The 17932-nt window shown below is 39.5% G+C and overlaps 1 protein-coding gene across 1 annotated transcript; it reads left to right on the top strand.

The window, feature by feature from the left end:
• The first annotated feature begins 1619 nt into the window (after positions 1–1619).
• Positions 1620–10970, top strand: tnni1b (troponin I type 1b (skeletal, slow)). The gene is made up of 7 exons (XM_072683168.1): positions 1620–1646; positions 6645–6686; positions 6852–6983; positions 7146–7235; positions 8964–9140; positions 9235–9343; positions 10912–10970. Exons 1-6 carry the CDS (start codon positions 1620–1622, stop codon positions 9337–9339), a joined length of 573 nt encoding a protein of 190 aa, XP_072539269.1. The 3' UTR covers positions 9340–9343; positions 10912–10970.
• Positions 10971–17932: the final 6962 nt, after the last annotated feature.

Genomic DNA, 17932 nt, shown 5'->3' on the forward strand with positions numbered 1-17932 from the left:
CTGTGTTCATCATTAGAACATCTCCAGAGTTCTCCTCATGGAGTCTTCTAGTATTCTCCTCAGATCAACACCTGGTTTGGTGGTAAATCAGGGCTTAATGCTGCTGCTGATGATGATGATGATGGAGTTGAACACATCCTCCACGCTGTGCTAGCTGGACTTGGGAGGGGGCGTCCAGGAGAAGCATGGAGGAACTGAGCTGTGTTCTTCAAAATGAGAAGCTCTTGTTCCTTTTTACTGGATTTATGTTCACTTGCATCTGTTCTGATGGGATCTGCAACTGAAAGCTGGTAGTTCCAGTTGATTCCAGCTCACACTGTAGCTGAAATTGATGGTCTTTGGTCAAAAAACACATCCTGCATTTGCTATATCCCACAGCCACTACCTTGCCAGTGGACATAACAGGTGTTTCTCAGAAGTGGGGAGGGTTTCTCGATCTCTCTTTCACTGGTAATATCTGAGGGAGGGTCTACTGGCACAGCAAGTGAGGATGCTTCCAGTATCTGAGTCATATTCCATTCCCTAATCACAGCCCAAACAAAGCTAATGCTGATGCCTCCCTTGAGGGCAGCAGCCAAAAGTGATATGACTGATAACTGATAATCACCCAGCTTGGCCTTGATTTATAGTGGAAGAAACAATGCCTAGAAACAAACATCAACTCAACACACACACCCATAGATTAGTAACAGTAATTTACTGGTCACTGTGTTTGATGGTTTCCTGTACGTTTCTTCAGCAAAGACGGCAACTGCAGCTAATCGATAAGACGTAGACAACGATAAGTTCTTAATACAGGACACGAGTGGCAGCATCAGCTGGCACGATGCTCTATGTTTAGCCACTCCAGTGAATGGGCCATATTACATTCCTGTCATCAAAGCAGAAAGATTAGAGCTGTCTGCAGTTAATATATTAATCAGAGGCAGGGCCGCACAGGGGAACTGAGACCCAGAGCATCTCTAATAGCTTAGTCATTACTAGTGACTCTTTGGCTTCTCTGTGGGCATGCAGATGTCTCCAGCAACACCTTCTAGAGCAAATAGTAATGCAAAAACTAAAATACAGCCTTGACAAAAGTATTTAGACACTTTACTCAGTGCTTCATGGAAGCTCCTTTTGTCAGAGATTACAGACCCAGTCTTCTTGGGTATGATGCCCACCTGGATCTGGGGATTTTCTGCCATTTTTTCTCTGAAGATCCTCTCAAGCTCTGTCAGGTTGGACGGGGACCATCGGTGGACCGACATTTCTGCCATAAAACCATAAAGAGTGCTGCGGTGATGGTTGACATTCTGGATGTTTCTCCCATCTGCACACAGGATCTTTGGAGCTCAGCTAGAATGGTCAGCTCTCTTACCAAGGCCCTTCTCCCCAATTACTAGTCTGGTGGGGAGGCCAGCTCTAGGAAGAGTCCTAGTTGTTCCAGACTTCTTCCATTAAAGAATTATGGAGGCCCCTGTGTCTCGGAAACTTTCAGTGCAGCAGAATATTATGTAGACACAATCCTGTCTCTAAGCTCTACAGACAGTTCTTTCCTCCTCATGGCTTGGTTTTTGCTCTGATATGCATTGTCAGCTGTGAGACATTATGTGGACAGGTGTGTGTCTTTACAAATGATGCCCAATCAACTGCAAATACCACAGGTGGATTTCAATCAAAGTGCAGAACCATCTCAAGATGATCAAGAGAAATGGGATTATATACTGAATACTGGTCTGAACGTCCATGTGAAAGGTTACATTTTTATGCCCATGTGAAAGTTTAGAGCTTTCTATGATAAATAATTTGCAAACATTCACTTTGTCATTATGAATTATTGAGAGAGGGGTATTGCAGATTATAATTTTTTTTTATGATTTTATCACAAGACCTTAACATAACCAAATGTGAAGAAATTGAAAGGGTCTAAAGACTTTCTAAATGCATAGAAAGTCAATCATTTTTTTTTTTTTTTTTTTTTTTTTTCACAGCCACAAAAGTAACTGGATTATTAACTGATAAGTTATTTGTTATTTTGTCATGGCCAGGGGTGAACTTTTTCCCTGTTATTTGTAGAAAGGCCCTAAGAGGTGTTGGTTCAAGTGAAATCTCAATGAACATGTCATCTCAAACATGAACAACAGTAAACCTAACTTAGTAAAATGCACCAGTGAGCTCAGCAACACCACACACCATGGATGACTGGGCAGAATTGTTTCGTTGGTGAAGGAAAAACCCTGGCTGTAACTGCTGATGCAGAGATTATAACCAGGGTGAGAAAATACTCTCACAGAGACTCAGATTGTAGCTGATATCCACTATATGACAAAAAGTATTGGGACACCTACACATTACACCTACAGGATCTGTTTTATGACGTCCTATTCTAATTCCATAAGCATTAATATGGACTGGGTCCCACTTTGTAGGTCTGGAGCTCTGCAGTTATTGAGTCAGCAGAGCGTTGGAGACTTTTCTGCACTCTGCTCTGAGCTCAGCAATCAGCGACTCTCCTCAGTAACTTTACGTGGTTCCTAACCGCGTCCACTTTTCAATAATACCATTCACAGTTTTTTTTACAATGTGTCCCATTTCATGATAAATGGACCAATAGAAATGCTTTTCCTTCATAGAAGTTTTTCCTTCACCTGTAAAGTTTCTGTTTTGGAGATATGAGGTTTTGTAAGACAGCAATAGTCTACATAATACTGAGTTAGTGGATATTTCCTTCAAATTTTGGCATTTTTTCCCTTCATTTTTCACATTTGAACAGATTGTGCTAAACTGGGGACCAGTTCCTGTAGACAGTGTAAGCACTGGTCATGGGTGAGGTGAACCACGACCAGAGAGGCAAAAAAAAAAGTTATCACCACAACTGCTGGATAAGAACTCTCTCTGTGTGGGAGTCTATTAATATCGTCCAGTTACAAGCAAGTGGAGAACAATAAGAGGCTGGTTTAAAAAGGAGACATTGTTCCAGAGCATCATTCTGAGGGGCACCACTCCACCCGCCGCAGCACTCAGAGGTAAGATTGTGCTTTTGAAACTTTAACAGATTGCTAGATTTTCTACCCACTTAGAACTTGGGCAAGAAATGACAGCACTCACTGCTCTTTCCAGTTGTTTTGCAGCTGTATTGTGATTGGACTAATATTCAGCCATTAAACTATAGCATCTTTTTTCAATGATTTCATGCTCAATAATAGATTTGATGCTTTTGATGATGATATTCAGCTATTTTTTCTATTTATAATATAATTCCCTTTAAAAATCCTATGCATCTCAACCAATTTCATGCTTTTAAACATTTATGCAGCATTTGTAGCAAATTCCCAGATTTGTACTATGGGCATTTAAATCGGGCTCCTATAATATAAGTCACTGAAGCTCTGCGGCTCTTTAACATGGGCTCGATGCAGGTCTATTTGTGGCTCAGCACTGGTGGAAATGGGCAGGAGAAAGCCGGATTGTTATCTGTCTGAAATAGCTGGCATGCCATTACCCCCCCACGCACCGTGTGTCTGCCAACACTTTCTTTTTAGGGGGTTAACTTGGGCTGTGTCTGAGTGGGGGGATTTGTGCGGCTAGTGTCATCACATCAAAGTGGCCTACAGATGCGAAGCAGAACAGCTTGATGCTGGGGTAGATTCTTCTGATGATTTGGAACTGGGCATCAAGTGGTTCGCAAATCTGGTCGTCAATAAAAAACAACCAGACAATCCCACAGTCCCACACATCTCACAATCCCAACCTTAACACAACCCTCACAGCTGAAAGATTCCTTCATAGTTATGTCCACGGGTGACTTTAGAATGTCTCAAAATTATCTACATTCACTCAGCGTGGTGGATAATGTTAGTTCAAGACAGGCTGTACATCTATAGAATGAATTTGGTATTGTAGAATGATAGGAGCCTACTTGTTGTCCCCGTCACACAGAAACCTCCTATCTCAAAACTCCTTCATAGTTACGTCCAAGGGGGGCTTTAGAACGTCTCAAAATCATCTACATTCACTCAGCATGGTGGATAATGTTAGTTCAAGACAGGCTGTACATCTATAGAATGAATTTGGCATTTTAGAATGATAGGAGTCTGCTTATTGGCCCTGTCACACAGAAACCTCCTATCTCAAAAAAGGCAACTTTACAGGAGAAGGAAAAATAACTCTTCACTTTCAATGAAAGTCAATGTAAAAAGATTTGACTCCAACTCATCTTGGAGCATTTCTATTGGTCCTGTCATCATAAAATTTGACACAATGTAGGAAAACAGCTTCCAGATTTACATTACATAAAAAAGCAAAAAAAGGGCAAAAATGTACTTTTTTTGCATGGCAGCAACACAACCAAGAGTCAAATTCCAAAACACTTTATGCTCTTAAACATAAATTGAAACAGTGAATTAATGATCATATTGCTCTGACTTTTCTCATGTGTAAATCTTTCTCCCAACAACCCAATTCCAACCTACAAAAGTAGACGAAAATGGCTTTGCAACCAAACCCCTCATATAAAAGAGGCACAAAAGATGCTCATTATATTGTGAAGGATTTCTAAGCTGCATTTGGGAGCTAAGTGGAACTGGCATTAATTTGTTAGCGTTCATTGCTTCGTTCTGGAATTGCTGGGGGAGTGAAACACGATCCCTCACAGGTCTGCATATCGAAAGCAGTAAAGCATTCCCCATGGTCCTGGACTTTAGAAACTAAAGCCTTTTTTATTTTTGTCCTCCAGGTTCAATCCACATTGTAAAGATGCCGGAGTGAGTAGATTGTGTTTCTCTTTTGTTTTCCATCTCCTCTTCCCCTGGTGGCCCTTCTCGGCAAATGAGAGCTATTCTTAGAATAGCTGGCTGTCTCCAGTATGCATTGCTATGTGCTATTTTAATGAATAAACATAACTGTCATTTTATTGGATGTTTCTGTTGAGGGGGGGATGAATGAGTTCTAGCATATGTATTTCTGAGTACAGAATATTTAGCCTGATGCTATATGCTCACTCTTATGTATTGTTTTTAATGGAATTTTCTTTTTCTTTTCACTTTTCAGGCAAGAGGTACGTAACAGCCCTTGAGCTAAGGATGTGTAAACCCTCTAAAATGACACTTAACACTGGACTCTGACTCGTTGTTTTAAATGGGGCTAATTAATAGGGGAATTTTAATGGACCACGCTCCTAAAACTAGGGATGCTACACAGGGTTTGGAGCAATGCCATAGAAGAACCACTTTAGTTTGTAAAAGAGATTTGTGAGTGTTACCATCTTCACTATCTCCAATCCCTTTCCCAAAAATGGTTCCAAATGGATAAAGGTGATTCTTCTGCCACTAATAATATCACCACTATTAACTATCATTACTCTCATTACTCTGACCATCACTGCCAGGACTATATTAAGTTATGCTACACCATGATTATTATATTAGGATTATGAATATGTTGCACACCTAAGCAGTTCAACAGTAGTCAAGTCAAGTCAAGTCGTCAGATTTATTTGTATAGCACTTTTTACAACTGTTGTCGTCACATTTTATTTACTTCAACTTATATTATTATACTTTATTTATTTTGTATATATTTTTTATTATTATTTGTTAATTTCTTTTTTGTTATCTTTATCTATTGGTGAATAGAGGGACAGCAAAGTAAGAATTTCATTGTACAGCGTAACTGTCTGTTTCTGCTGTGCATATGACAATAAAACTCTTGAATCAAAGCAGCTTTACATAAATAGTAATTAGTGAAAGAAAGTCAAAAAAAAAGAAATAACGTAAGAAGACGTGAAGGATCAAAGACCCCCAGTGAGCAGCCAATGGCAACAGTGGCAAGGAGAACCTCCCTCAGAGCTGGAGGAAGAAACCTTGGGAGAAACCAAGACTCACAAGGGGGACCCGACCTGTCCTCCTCTGATCAGAACTATTTATTAATTATTGGTAAAAATTACCAAACCATCAATACTGTTAAACTGCTCTGATCATAATCATAAAATATTAATCATGGTGTAGATAGTTAATAGTGGTGATATTAATAGTGCAGAGTCCGTTTAGGTTTTTACATGGTCATTAAACAGGTAGCAGTGGTAGGAGGGTGCAGTTCAGATGGTTTGGTAACTTTTATCAATAATTAATAAATAGTTCTGATCAGAGGAGGACGGGTCGGGTCCCCCTTGTGAGTCTTGGTTCCTCCCAAGGTTTCTTCCTCCAGCTCTGAGGGAGTTTTCCTTGCCACTGTCCCTGTTGACGGCTCACTGGGGGTCTTAGATTTTTCTCTTGTCTCTTATGTTATTTCTTTTTTTATTTTTACTAATTACTAATTATGTAAAGCTGCTTTGTGACAGCAGAAGTTGTAAAAAGCTACACAAATAATTTGACTTGACTCTTCTATGGCATCGCTCAAAGTACCATTTGTGGCGCCTGTATTTTTTACATTTATTTTTCCCAACAAGTTTAATGAGATTTTTGCAGGATGATGTTATGTCTGCTTTTGGTGGTTCCACATTTTAATACAAGGCAATGTCTTGAAACATCACTTCTACTCTTCAAACCTGAATCCTCACCTCATGTTTCGCATATTTTAAACACATATTCAAGTTAAAACTCTTTTCTTTGGATTTCTTTGGCTTAGATTACATAATCATGTGCTTTTGCTTTAATATTCACTAGAAAAAGTCCAAGATTTCCGCCTCACGCAAGCTGATGCTGAAGGTATGTAGAAACAGCAGCAGGCCTTTAGTATTTTACACCTCATAGACCCTGAGCATTAGGCGGTTCTAAAAACAAAGAGAAATGCAGAGATGGATTCGTGAAAGCACTCACCAAGACTCCCTCCACATGCGGCTTGTGTTGTGTGTATGTGTGTTTATGGGGCAGAGTCTGATGGTGGCTAAAGCTAAAGAGGAGCTGGAGCAGGAGCTGATAGAAAAGGAGGAGGAGAAGGAGAGGTATCTGGCTGAGAAAGCTCCTCCCCTACAGACCAGCAGCATGTCCTTCGCAGAGCTCCAGGTATTCTGGCATCAAACACATTCGTATTCCACTGTACTCCAGTACTCTGCTACTAGGAGCTCAGCCCTGCTCACACCCATCGGGCTTCATTTAGCAGAACTGATGCAATTAAGCAGAAGTGACAGAAGATTGAATAACGTCTGTTCTTCTCCTCATTTGCAGGAACTGTGTCGAGAGCTTCATGCCAAAATAGACGAAGTGGATGAGGAGCGCTATGATATTGAAGCCAAAGTGATACATAATACCAGAGAGGTGAAAACCCTCACACAGGCCTGGTTTAACTCTTAAAACAGGCCTAATGGAAGGTCTGGGGCACGGCTTAGCAGGTTTTGGTTTTTGCAGTCTTGCTCCGATTGGTTTCACAGCACCTGTGGCTGAAAGCAGATGAATGAAAATGGTACAACCTACCCCACAGACAGGGTTACCTGTAAGGGTCTAGCTGTAACAGCTTCTAAAAACCAACGTAGTGTTAATAGTTAGTACTGTTTGAGCTGTTTGAAGCCCAATACATAAAACTACACCTACTGTTAACTTTATTAGAAACATGTGTACCTCACACAGCCATGCAGTTATCTAATCAGCTAATCAGCCAATCAGGCAGCAGCAGTGCAAAGCATAAAGCCATGCAAGTACAGGCCAGCAGCTTCAGCTAATGTTCACATCAACCATATCAGAATGTGGAGAAATGTGATGGCTCAGTATTTCTAGAACTGCTGGTCTCCTGGGTTTTTAGGGCTCTGGAGTTCTGCAGAAAGAAAGACCTTGTTGATGAGAGAGGTAAACAAAGAATGGCCAGACTGGTTGGAGCTGAGAGAAAGGCTGCTATAGCTCAGATAACCAGGCTGTACAATTGTGGAGAGCAGAAAAGCATCTCAGTATGAAAAACACCTCCAACCCTGAGAAGGATGGGCTTCAACAGCTGCAGATCTCATCAGGCTCCACTTCTAAAGGCTGCGGCTGCAGTGGCTCAGCACAGGCTCACCAAAACTCAACAGCTGAAGACTGAAAAACATTTTTGGGAGTTTTTCAGCATGGAAATGCTCCTTAAATTTCAGACCAGAATTCCAAAGGACCTAAAGGATAGTGTTTGGTGATCGTTTATCCAACAGCATAAAATGTGATTAATGAAAAGTGATAAATTAATTTGAACTATTGAGCAAAAATATACTAGAAATTATATATCCAGTACCAGTCAAAAGTTTGATTGTCATCTTAAAAACATTATATACATGGTCCATATATATATATATATAGGGTATTTTTTAGAAAACACTGGGCACACATGGGTATCCACCATTTTTTTTAAAAAAGAGGACATTGTTGTGGCTGGAGGGTTTCAAGTAGGTAAGTTATATGACCGTGGCAGTGTGTATGTGTGAGGATGGAAATTCCTCTGCTACAGTAAGTCAATGTACATGAATAAGACCAAATTTTTTCACTTTCAGTTCAATTTACAACTTAGGTCTACTTGAAAGCCCCCAGCCATGACGTCCTCTTTTTTGAAAACAACAATATGCCCACCCTAGCTTTTGGATCACATGCCTTTTAAGATGATCAGTACACATTCAACCAGGTGTGTCTAAACTTTTGACTGGTAGTGCATATGTATACATTTAGTTGATTTCTAATTTCTAATAAATCTGCATGGAAAACATGGAAAACAACCAAAAATCTAGCTTTAAAATCTATGGGTGGGATATGGATATTGTCCTATTCTCCTAACAGTTCTCCCCCGCCCGTCTGGAGACTAAAAAAATACATGGTCTTTAATGGTATATTTTAACAAACATCTGTCTGAATGATGTCAGCGATTTCAGATGATGTTGCTATGGGAACACAAGAGAGTGAACAAAAGCATGCTGTTGTCAAAACTACATAAAAAGCTCAGTTTCTGTTTACCCCACACTGGACAGTGCCCTACTGTCCTCCGCCACAAAGCTTTACCCTTGTTTAAACTTTCAATATTTCGTCTTTATGCAGATAAAAGATCTGAACATCAAAGTTCTGGACCTGAGAGGGAAGTTCAAGCGGCCCAACCTGAGGAGGGTGAGGGTGTCCGCAGATGCCATCCTGCGCTCACTCTTGGGTTCCAAACACAAGGTTTCTCTGGATCTGAGAGCAAACCTCAAATCAGTCAAGAAAGAGGACACAGAGAAGGTAAAATCTGAAAAACAAATTGAAGGTAAAGTCTTGAAAGCAGTTTTTTGAACACTTGTGTGTCTGTGTGTGTCTCTGTGTGTGTGATCTGCAGGAAAAGTCAGTGGAGGTTAGCGACTGGAGGAAAAACGTGGAGGCCATGTCGGGAATGGAGGGCCGCAAGAAAATGTTCGACGCCGCCAAAGGGCCCACACAGTAAATGAGTGAGTGCTCCACAAGCCCTGTGATATTAGGACATACAGTAAACACACCACAACCAATCCTTACACCACTGAAGGCTGTTCAGTTTTGCAGGATCCTTCAGTTTCCCAGGAAGGAAGAATCTATTTCCTGGCTGTACTCGAAGGATTCTACAAAACGGACCATGGTTTAAAGGCCACAAAATAAAACTTTGGGGTTGAAGCCTTGGGTTTGTGGTGCACCTATGGTTATTGGTGACCATAGGTGCGATTAGGTAGCGATAGATAGCGATTTTAAAAGGTAGGATTTAAACAGTCTACTTAGACCATTTCAAAATACACTGGTCAGCCATAAGATTAGTACCTGTTAGTGCCTAATATTGAGTAGGTCCCCCTTGTGCTGCCACAACACATCTCACCATTCGAGGCATGGACTTCACATGACCCCTGAAAGTGTCCTGTGGTTTCTGGCACCTATACATTAGCAGTAGACCCCTAAGTCCTGTAAGTTGTGAGGTGGAGCCTCCATGGATCACATCAATGAGCCTTAGATGCCCATGATGACCCTGTCACCTCTTCACCTCTTTCTGCCAAATATGTAGACCATTGACAGATGCTACTGTAGATTAGGATAATAGATTAGGATAAAAGTGTTTTTCACTTCGTCTGTCATTGGTGCTAATGTTATGGCTGATCTATGCTAGCAAGACATACAAGACATAGTACGATTGATGAAACCTACTGGGTAACAAGACCACCTTCCCTGGCCAGGCAAGCACACCACTCTAAACCAATAAGAGTCATCAGGCAAGACTTTTGCCCAACAGGATTCAACTGTAGGTTGCCATTGATAAAAGCATCAGCTGAATGCAATGAATGTAAATGCAGCAAGCTCTGTGCATGTTCTGAGATGATGTCATACACATGTGAGGGCTGTGATTGGACAAGGACAATGTTAAGCTAAAGATGAGAATGGGAATGGTGGTCAGTGGTTAAAGGTAACATACAAAACCATGACTAACCAAGCTCTGCCCTAGGCTTTTGGATGCGCCTTGGTGGTAGATCAGGTAAGATTTTGTGGTTCCTCACCAACACATTTCTTCAAACACATCCAAAACTGTAAATCTGAGCAATGCCGTTTTACTACCAGTGTAGTTCAAACCCCGAAGCAGGTGTCACCAACCTAGTCCTGGAGATTCACCTTCTTGTTAAGTTTTGTTCCAGCAACCACTACCATCTACCACCAACTAAGCTAATTAACTTCTTTAGAAGGTCTTCATTAGCTAGATGAATTACATTAGGATCAGGCAAGAGGGGGCAAGGTTGGAAATAAACCCTGCAGAAAAGCAGACCCCAGGAGGTGGCTTGGTGATCATCGCTCTGCAGAACGATTGAGTGCACTGTATACAAGCAACACTAGATTTAGCATTAGATTAGATCATTACTCAAACACAACCAGGATCAGTGTGCTAGTTGCTCAAAAGTGTCCACACAGTTGCATACAAGTGATTACACTCATGTCACGTGAAAAGAATAGATCCTGGGCTTTGCTGAATAATGGTTTTGTGAAGAACGTACCTTTTTCTTAACAGGCAATGGAGATGAGCTGAAACTGAAAAGCTGAAGATGCAGACTTGACCTGGTTTATTCAAACCAAGCGTGCCGAAGATTTCCGACATCGTTCATGTTTATGTACAGTGCTGTGCAGACGTTTTTGGCACCTAAGCCCATTGTTTAAAACCATTTCTCTCAGAAATAAGTGAAATAAGTGTGTTTTTACTGTAGAAGCTCCAGATCCCATTAGAACAGATGCAGGTAAACATAAATCCAGTAAGAATTAAGAGCTTCTCATTCTGAAGAAAGTAGTGAGATCTTGTCGGTGAGCTAGTCTGAAGAACAGAGCTCGGTTCCTCCAGGTTTCTCCTGGACGCCCCCCAGTCCAGCCAGCACAGCGTGGAGGATGTGTTCAACTCCATCAGCAGCAGCAGCAGCTCAACTGATTTACCATCATTAAGCCCTGATTTACCACCAAACCAGGTGTTGATCTGAGGAGAACTCTAAATAATACTAGACTCCATGAGGAGAACTTTGGAGATGTTCTAATGATAAACACAGTAGGAATGTTATTAATATTTACTCTAATATCAGTGTTTATCATTCTAATTTTCACAGGTGCCTTAAACCTTAGCGTAGTACTGTATGTCCAGGATATGTAGATGTATTGCCAGCCTGTATAAAATTAGTTATTTGTTTGAAATGAGTCTGAATGGCTGCTTTTCTAGGCAGGCTGTTGCTGTTGATGTGCTTTGCATACTAATCTGTTCAGTGTATCCTAATAGCATTTTTTCATGCTAAATTTAAAAAGTGCATGGAAGTGTATTAAGGATCATTCACACGGCCAGAGATGGATTCCTCATTAAATCAGATTTGATATGAAAACATTTCCACTGATTTTGTCGATCCAAGTGTTTGACTGTGACCTCAATAAAATAATATATTTTCTATAAAGTATATAAGCATTTTCAAGTATTGTTTTTCTTCAGAAAACACCTACACTCTAAAAATCAGGGTGCTACACTAGCTTTTTGAGTGTTGCCATAGAAGAAGCATTTTTGGCCCAGGGGTTACGAGTTCCAATCCCGAGCCATGTTGCTTTGTAATTCTGAAAGAGCACAATCGGCTGTGCTCTCTCTCCGGGTAGGTAGATGGTGCTCTCTCCCCTCATCACTCTTAACTGAGGTTGACCGACACAGGAGTCTGTTAGCTGGGGTGGTCGGTGGAGCCAGGGACTATGTGCTTTCCTCTGAGTGTGTCGGTGGCCCAGTGGTGCTCTATTTGCGGCAGTTTGAAAAGAGACATGTGTTAAGTCTTTACCCTACCAGTGTCGGCACCATTGCTAGTGCTAGGGGGAGCTATGCCCACATCTCTTTTACAAACCTGTTTTTTCTCTGGAACCAAAGAACCATTGCATTGCTCAAAGAACCATTTGTAGCACCTTAATTTTTAAGAGCATAGGAGTCAGAAGTCCCACCCTATCACATTAATTTGCATTGAACCTTATTGCTCTCCAAGGAATCTTTCAATTTTATCAATCTATTAGGTATAAACAAATGTCTTGAAATGGTCTGAAATAAACAGAACGAGCAGTTATCTGCTTTCTCTCGTAGTCTGGCTTTATCTTAAACTGAAAAGAAGCTGCTCTCTGCTGCTTCCACCCTTCCAGAATAGTCCCGACTGCTCCGTCCTTATATGGTAAGAATTGATGTGCTGGTCACTTGGTGTGACAGTGTAACTCTAGATAACAGAAGATTCACTTATCATTGTTTCCAGCATGTTAGTCAACAGTTGGAGGTGCAGCTATCCATGCAGATGTCCTCTTGAAAGTGGTCTACTCTCCCAGGCCAAAATCCCATTTGCATTTCAAACTAGACACCAAGTTCTGGACCAGCCTCAGCCCTGCATGAAGTATAAAATACAGTCTTATTAGCTGAATATCCAAACTCAGCTTGCAACGGTCAAGTAAACCTGTGTCACATAGTAGTCTGATTCACTAAGACCATGCTGGCCTGGCCCTTGAGATTATGCTGTTACAGCTGCATGTTGCAAGGTGGCAGTGTTCGCTAGCAGTTACTGCTGAAAGTCTGAATAATGGCCCAGACTTGCATGGACACACCTTGTCTGGATTAAGAACAGTGAAAAGCACTTACAAAGAAAATAACCACTTTCTGTTTATTAAAAACATGTTTGTGAAAGGTGTGAAGAACCTTTAAAAGGTTTTATGGCTCTTTTATCATTTAATTTAAGGTCTTTTTATATTCTTTTACAACATATTAAGCCTCATTCACCAATAAGAACTTTCCTAAATGTGTTTTCTAACAAGAAGCCGACGTCAGGATCATGATGTGTTTCTGAAGTGCAGAGTTGTCCACAGCTCTGCTCATATAATGATGGATCCTCCATTGTCCTCATAAACCGATCAAATCCTGATCAAAAGGTCAGAAACTGTATACGTGGGTTTTAAGAAGACATTTCTTCTTTAATATAGTTGGTGAATGAGGCCTGTTGTTCTTTATGGAAGCAAAAGTGGTTCTATTCTGGCATCGTTTCCAAAAAAATCTTTTTACTGATAATGCTGAAGTAGCTTAGTAGCTGCTGTGTTGCCTGGGCCAATAGAAATACTTCTATTTATGACTTGGACTTGTTTGTTTCTGCCTTGCCTTACCTTTTTGGATTTTTGACCCCATTGATGGCCCCCATTGACCCCACAGCTCTGCTCCTATAATGATGGATCCTCCATTTTTCTCGTAAACTGAACAAATCCCAGATACAAACACTGTGTACGTGGGTTTTAAGAAGAATTTCTTTTTTAGGACAGCTAATGAACAAGGCTTATTGTTGTTCATGAATCCAGGAGTGAAATCTTCTTTGGTATCGCTAAAAAAACATGTTTCCAAAAACAAACAAACTAAAGGAAACAGGTATTGTATTTATTTATTTTTCTAATGTTGAAGCTCAGTAGCTGCTGTGTTGCCTGGACCAATAGAAATGTTTCTATTTATCACTTGCACTTGGTCTATTTACATTACATTACTATTTAATTTAATTTACATTAAAAGTAAGTTTGTTTCTGCCCTGCTGTGTAGAATGACCATTTTGGATTGGATTACTCTTATAATGATGGATCCTCCATTGTCCTCATAATCTGAACAAATCCCAGATAAGAAAACAAGCAGGCTTTAAGAAAGACTCTTCTCTGGCATCACTCCACAATGAACCACTGGTAGCGCCTGTATTTTAAGTGTATATGAATCAGAAGAATGGCAGATCTTCTCTCTGTACTGATCTCTGCTGTTCCACTACAGCCAGTAGTTGCTCACGCTGCTGCTTTTGTACTTCGACTGAAGTTCAGTTTTTTCTATTTCACATGAGTCATTAGTTTTCTACCCTAACAGTGCTTTTACTTGCTGACGGATTTAGACTACTCTACACACCTCTGATTAAAGGTGCTGCTCATAATTAAGCCTGGTGCCACATTACTAATGATGAGGCTCTCTCTGAACTGGATCTGTTCCATCCGAAACCGTTGATGCATCATCAGTTGAGCTTGGGAATTTTTTTAAAGGCAGCCGCTCCATCTACATTTCCACGCTCCTTTAGTGCTATTTAAAATTTACGAGTCTGGTGTCTTTACTCATTCACGTCTGAACTCATTCATAGTGATTTCATGAATTTGTATTGTATTGTATTGTATGTATTTTTGCTTGTTTGCTTGCTTGTTGCTGAATTATTTTTTAAATACATGACAGGAGAAAAAACAACCTGCTTTAGAAATAGCTTAAAGATAATAGAAGCTTATAGAAGTCTATTTTAGCCCATATTCTCAATTATACTCTTTTATTAGTCTATTTTAAATTAAAAAGATAAGTAAATACGAAAGCAAATAAAGTAAATAAAGTAAATAAAGGCCTTAAATCACACATATACATTTAAATATGGCATGAAACACAAGTTTCAATTGTATGAGTTTGAGAGAGAGAGAGAGAGAGATCCGGCACAGAGCTCGTCCTCAGTCAGAGCACACCAGTGTGTTTTGGATACAACAGAACCAGAGCCGTAAACACCCATATCTACGGACAGGCTTTACACACCAATCTAAATAGCTGAAAGAAATAACTATATAGATGCTGATCTTTATAAACATTTATTAACATGCTGAACTATGAACTACTGATCACAGGAGCAAAGACCATCCAGGCCTTTCCATTTTCTCTTAAAAATATGATGTTGTGGTCATGAGTTCAGCTTTGCTTCATATATATATATATATATATATATATATATTTAGACAGTCATTTGGCCAAAGTGAGTTTTTAACCACTTTGCAACCAAAAGGACACTCTATACAAACACTGACAGCTGCAGTCGTTATGCCTCAGTAAACTATACAGGTCTAAATCTACCTGTCATATCACTACTGTTTAAGGGTTAGGTAATTTTAGGTTATTTCTACACACAAGATTGTGGAAAATTACATTATTAAACAAAGCAGAGCAAAATACTGTTCTTGTTTTTACAATTTTACTACATTTAATCTCAGCAGCTGCCTTATTTATTAAGCAAACGTGATGATGACTGGACCAATAAAATGCTTCAGAAATACTTGGAATTAAATAATTTGCAATAAAAGTTAAGACTGTTTTTGCCATTTTGGATATTTGACCTCATGTATTTTTGATTTTCTAAGTGTAAATCCCTCTAAAGTTTCCTTTACAGAGACAAACTTACAATACATAATTACTGTTTATTTGCTAAATGTACCATGTAGTAAAAAAACAACAACAACAAAGCATTAAATATAGGGTGTGCAAAAGTAGTGGCACTTAGTCTACATTACATGATTTATTTATGTTTTAACATTACATGTGACAAAAGGCAAATAAGTAGACAGAAAATTGCATATTTGCATGTTTTTGAGGATTTAATCACTTATTTTTTAATTACTCTTTGCTTGAGACTGTACTGAAGAGTCTATGTATAGCAAAATAAATGTATAGAATACATCATTTTGTTGTAGATTTTGCAAAATCAGAGCTAACATATTTATATATGTATGTATAACACGTAAGTAATAACTAATGCAACCTATATTAATATCCTGATAAAGTTTATCACATTTATCAGTATTGGGCCAGCCATTACACTGATAACAGCTCTTTGGCGGTGAGCAGTCAGTGAGATCTTACATACGCACACATTCTGAGCTGTTGCTGTTACGGTACGGTACCAGTCTGAGGTTTGGTCGCTCCTGATAAAGATATTTAGATCTAACAGTTTAGGCTAAAATGTGTGAAATTATTTTCATTATATAAATTATGAACTTGATTCTTATGTATGAATAAAACTGGTGTAAAAAAACTGGTGTAAAAACTGGTGTAAAGAGAGGTCAGTTTCGAGGTGTTCTGGTCACATTAAATCCATCTGTCATTTCATAGTAATCATTTTACACATAACATATAGTAATAAAACACTCCAGAGCTCTCCTAGAGCAAGGGCAGTATTCCCAGTTCCCATCCAACAACAAGTCAATACAGTCAGGGGAGCTGCTGGAGAAACTGAACAAGTCCATACAGCGGCTGAAGCTCACAGAGCAGGTCAGCACCCAAACCTGTCAACAACTTAACTGACTGACAGCACATTCTGACGGGTGATATTTTGTTTATTAGCATTTATTTTAGTTTGGGTTTTGCAGGTTAAATACCCAGCTGTCAGCTGAGACAAATATTTGGAAACAACTTTAATGACAATTTGCTGGTTATTTTTAAATAGTGTTTAACAGCCATGCTTTACATTTTGTTACAATTTTCAGATAAATGCACCAATAGAAATGCTCCAAATGACTATATTCTTTTTTACATTGACTTTCTAAATAAATAAATATATTATTTATATATATAAATGATATATTTATATATATTTGAAAATTATAATAAAAAAATTATGTCTATATATATACATATATTATATTATGTAGATTATGATCTGCATGTACATTAACTGTGGCAGGAGGTAGGTCCCATGATTAATAATATTGCCTCTTACAAGTGCTTACAAGTTTGTTTGTTTTTTAACAAGTTACAGTTACAAGTACACATATATATTTACTTATACACACACACACACAATTTATGTATACATGTATATATATAAAAGTAAAACCCTTGTGTGAGTAGATGTGTCCAGTTCTTTGTTTGGTACTGAACATTTGCATCCGTCTGCCTGCTGTTTCCTCCTGTGTGAGCGTGGTTCACTGCTGTGATCTGTGGCTATTGGCTGTTGGCTACTGCAGAAAGTCTTTTAAAGGAAACAGATAATGGAGTTTTTGCAGTAAGGTGGGATGTGGTTGCTTAACAGGCATTCACTGTTGTGTCCGGGGTCAAAGGGCGTGACAGTGTTTGACAAATTAGCTGACAGCTTTACTGCCTGACAGAAAGTTTATCTGTTAAAAAACACCCTGTGCTGCAGACCTTAGACATTTAGACAACTCCAGGTAGCTACACTGCTGCAGACTCGCTACGTCTCTAAGGAGGCTTTGTTAAAGGGCTCTGAATAATATAGAGATATTAATATTAATAATGATATTGTTTTATGATGTAACATGGTTCACATAAAACAGACAATAAATCAAAATCTTAGAATTGTTTGAGGTAATCTTATTAATAAATGGATCTACTATTTGTAGCTTTTAGCTCATGCCACGGTTGATGTACTTGCACATCAGTATCGAATCAAAGTAGAGCTTCTACCATCAGAAGGAGCCTGAAAACCTTTGATTTTCCTGAGAGGAGTGGACAGAGGAAACTCTGGGCAGGACTCAAGAATGATCTGTCCAAATCACACTGTTCCTGGAGTCCTGGTCCTGGTCCAGGTGTTCTCTGGCTAGTCTTGCCCTGAGCTACCTGTAGCCACCTGTAGGTCCTGTGATGACATTTTAGGATCGTTGGAGACTCGTTGGAGGTTGACCTTGGTAGAGCGGCCTGAACTGGCCATGCTGGCAGTTATTTCACTTTGTGGAGAGTGAAATGATTTTCTGAGATCTGATTTTAGGTTCTGAGA

The sequence above is a fragment of the Salminus brasiliensis genome, chromosome 7 (assembly GCF_030463535.1).
Source record: "Salminus brasiliensis chromosome 7, fSalBra1.hap2, whole genome shotgun sequence".
Lineage (NCBI taxonomy): Eukaryota > Metazoa > Chordata > Actinopteri > Characiformes > Bryconidae > Salminus > Salminus brasiliensis.

Excerpts from the sequence above, each read along its gene's own strand:
- tnni1b (XM_072683168.1), top strand. The coding sequence starts at position 1,620 with ATGCCCAATCAACTGCAAATACCACAG. Across the intron at positions 7,236-8,963 it reads TGATACATAATACCAGAGAG|ATAAAAGATCTGAACATCAA; the intron begins GTGAAAACCCTC and ends GTCTTTATGCAG. Across the intron at positions 9,141-9,234 it reads AGAAAGAGGACACAGAGAAG|GAAAAGTCAGTGGAGGTTAG; the intron begins GTAAAATCTGAA and ends TGTGATCTGCAG.